The sequence below is a fragment of the Rhagoletis zephyria genome, unplaced genomic scaffold (assembly GCF_001687245.7).
Source record: "Rhagoletis zephyria isolate East Lansing unplaced genomic scaffold, Rhagoletis_zephyria_1.1 Rzeph_scaffold_15321, whole genome shotgun sequence".
NCBI lineage: Eukaryota > Metazoa > Arthropoda > Insecta > Diptera > Tephritidae > Rhagoletis > Rhagoletis zephyria.
This window is the reverse complement of record NW_016172388.1, coordinates 9,887-13,153: the sequence shown is the minus strand read 5'-3', so window position 1 is coordinate 13,153 and position 3,267 is coordinate 9,887. Positions and strand designations below refer to the sequence as shown.

At 34.2% G+C, this 3,267-nt stretch overlaps 1 protein-coding gene across 2 annotated transcripts; it reads right to left on the bottom strand.

The window, feature by feature from the left end:
• Window positions 1–114: 114 nt before the first annotated feature.
• Window positions 115–2,757, bottom strand: LOC108378962 (uncharacterized). 2 transcript variants are annotated; one of them, XM_017635271.1, is made up of 2 exons: window positions 1,708–2,757; window positions 115–497 (listed from the first exon to the last, which is right to left on the bottom strand). In XM_017635271.1, exon 1 carries the CDS (start codon window positions 2,224–2,226, stop codon window positions 1,714–1,716), a length of 513 nt encoding a protein of 170 aa, XP_017490760.1. In that variant the 5' UTR covers window positions 2,227–2,757; the 3' UTR covers window positions 115–497; window positions 1,708–1,713. The 2 variants fall into 2 exon arrangements, with proteins under 2 accessions (XP_017490760.1, XP_017490761.1); XM_017635272.1 differs by having other exon boundaries at window positions 115–494.
• Window positions 2,758–3,267: the final 510 nt, after the last annotated feature.

Here is a 3,267-nt window from a genome sequence, read left to right as displayed (position 1 = left end):
TTATTTTAGATTATTACGTTTTAATTAATTTTTTAATATATTTATATTTATTTAGCACTATATGTAAAACACAGACTACTTTTTTTAAGATTTCCACTTTCACGTATACGATTCTTCCAGGTTTTCTTCGGTTTTTTTTTCTTTGTTACGTGTTGCGTAGGTTCGATACGCCACACACGCGCGGTTTTTTTGCAACTGATTCTGCTGTTGCTGCTCTTCACACACTTTTTATCACTTCAATTTTTTTTGCGGCTTGCAGCCGCTGGCATTCACTGGTACACTGACGTATCCAGCAGTATCACCAAATTGACTGATCCGTGTGTGGCACTTTTGCGATTTTCACAAATACCATTTGTTGCTTGCGCAGCACAGGTTTTGTGATTTTCGTAATAGTTTTTATCTCGTATTGTTGTTGTTGTTGTTGTTGTTGTTTCTTTATTTGCGTTTATTGTTAGTTTTATTAGTGTTGCTGATGAGGTCGCGGTCAGCGGCAACTGCTTTAAACGTAGAAACAAATTTCTAAATTAATTTTAATTGAATTTGATCATCACTACAGAGTAGGTATGTATGTACATATGTATGTGTGTGTGTGCGTTGCGTTTCATAATAATAGATCGGCATAACATTAGAGGGTATACTTTTTAAGAGATTATTATTAAAAGATTTTTAATATAATTATTTTGCGTGAAATTTGAAAATTACATCGTCTAACAGTGAAAAAGTAATTTTCTTGAGTGAACTAATACAGATCGTTGGTCTGGTCGGATATTTATAGAAAACTAATTTTTACAGAATTCGCGAAATAAATTTTGAGGTCTCAATATGGATTCAGAAAAAATAATATTTTTACTTTTTGTCAGAAATGCTAAAATATATATTGAAAATAAAAAGAAATTAGAAACTTTCAGACAATTTGTTTTTTAATTTTATTTTTTACTTCAGCAAAAAAATATTTTTTTTTAATAATTTAATTTAATTTTCAGAAAACATTTTGTTAAAAAAGAAACATATTAACGCTAAGATCTCCTCGTTCAGATCTTTCAATTAGATTCATGAAAACAGAAAAGGGTTTCAAGACATTTTTCAGTGTTAGCCCAATTTTCTTTGCGTATATCTAGCAGGGCAGCCCTTAAAATGTGACAATCTAAATTTTTTACGGGGCATTTTTTTTTGTTTTACGTACAATATAAAGACATACCCGAAAAATTTAAAATTAAAAAAAAAAATTTAGGAAAATTTTACATTTTTTTTCTTTTAGTTTGCCAAAATTCGGCAAAATTTTTACTTGAAATCTGACAAATTTTACATACTATTAAAACTTATTCATAAAAACTTATAAACTCGCTGAATTATAGCTGGTTAAAGTAAAAATTTTGTAGAATTTTTGCGAAAATTTTTTTTATTGAATTTTATTACAAAAACAAATCTAATTTTTCAGACCCTTGTAGCAAGTCTTAAATTATTGAAATTTTTGGTGATGCCCCATGATGTTGATAATTTAAGAACCATCCTAATATCTAGCCCTTACCGCGATGATAAAGTAAGCGAATTTACATTTTGATGCAAAAAAAGTTGTTACAGCATCTAGGAGCTTTCAATCGCCCTTGATCTATTAAAATGAAACGCAAATTCTAAAATTTAAGCCCAATTTTTTTTTTATAGATATGTAGGTTAGTGAATAATAGAGGACTTGGTTAGTCGACGTACACAATTTTAGGTCGACAAAGGTGACAACGACAGCATTGACTTGGACAAAAACGAGATGTACAACAACAAGGCTAATAGCCAATTGTACGCGATGGCGGCGACTACGAAAACGACCACGAGGAGCACGATAGCGACGACCACGACAACGACGATAAATGACTTAGCGCGCGATTGTTCCCGTTTCACTTTGTCGGCGGCGATAGTAGTGAAGGTGACGCGAACGTAACTCCTGTCACGGTTGACTATGGCGTTGACGACGTCTATGCTAACTGTGACCGCGACGATGACAGTTACAATGGTTGTGTTTGTTGTTACTACTTTTACTGGCAAGGTGGTGGTGCGAGTAGTATAAATTTGGATTTTCTTATTACTTTTGTTACTTTGTTTATTGTTGCTGTTGTTGTTGTTGTTGGATATGGTTACAATTTCTTGTTGGTTAAGGATAACAAATCTGGGGTTGTCGTTGTCCACATCAAAGACAACATCGACATTATCTATACGACGATGGTGGTGATGCATGTTGTACACCAACAAAAAAGGCTCACGACGACACTCATGTGGGACGGATGGAACGCAAACGGCGCTATAACCACCACATTCAATAATGTTGTTCTGTTGTTGTTTCTAATTTTCTTGTTGCTGACGTGCCCGACACAATTGCTTCACACGGAATTTTGCATAACAAAAGTGTACGACGAGCGAACGTACATTTGTACATACATATGTATGTAGTAGATACCCGACAAGCCAAAACGTCCGACCAATGTCAAACCACAGCGATAAAAAAGTAGGAAACAAATTGGGATTGTAGTGCAAATTTTAGATTTTGATTAGGTGACATGAGGAAAGGTCGTTTTTTTACACACTTTAAGTAGTTGAGTTACACAAACGTTTTTGTTGTTGTTGTTGTCGTTGTTGACATCTAGCTTATTTTGCAAGCAAAAGCTGCGAGTTCATTTGTTGCCGCCTGCACTTTTGGGTCGGCTTGTGAAAGTGACCGCGTTATTTGTTGCACAGCCACTCTCTTTTCACTCGCACTCTGCCTCTCTCTCTCTCNGCAACTTTCCGTTAATTTATTTTGTAAAACTAACGGCACACGCGCAAATATTTATTTGTATACACCATATGTGTCGTTGTTGTTGTGTTTTTTATATTGTTTTTCTTTTTCCGCTTTATTTTCGTCGAGGGGCTCAAGAGCCGCAACGCGCCTCGTTCCGTTATATTTACGCACACCTCACTTTGCGCACCAATTGATTAGCCTCTGAAGTGATCGTCGTGGCGCGAATGTTATCGAGCAAAAACAAAAAACAAAATTCAAAAAATCATAAAAATTTTTTGCTTTTGAAAAATATTAAAATATTTTTGCCGATTCTTTTTAGCATTGTTTCTCACAAACAGAAGAAATAAAACTTTTGTTTATTTATTGTAAGTGTTGAATTTTGGTTGTTGTTGTTGTAGTTGTTGTTGTTAATTAGTATGTGTTGTTGATGTTTTTAGATATTGATCTTTCAGCTAATTATTCCACTACACGTGTGCCAAACACACACACACACAGAGGAT

Excerpts from the sequence above, each read along its gene's own strand:
- LOC108378962 (XM_017635271.1), bottom strand. The coding sequence starts at position 2,226 with ATGCATCACCACCATCGTCGTATAGATAATGTCGATGTTGTCTTTGAT.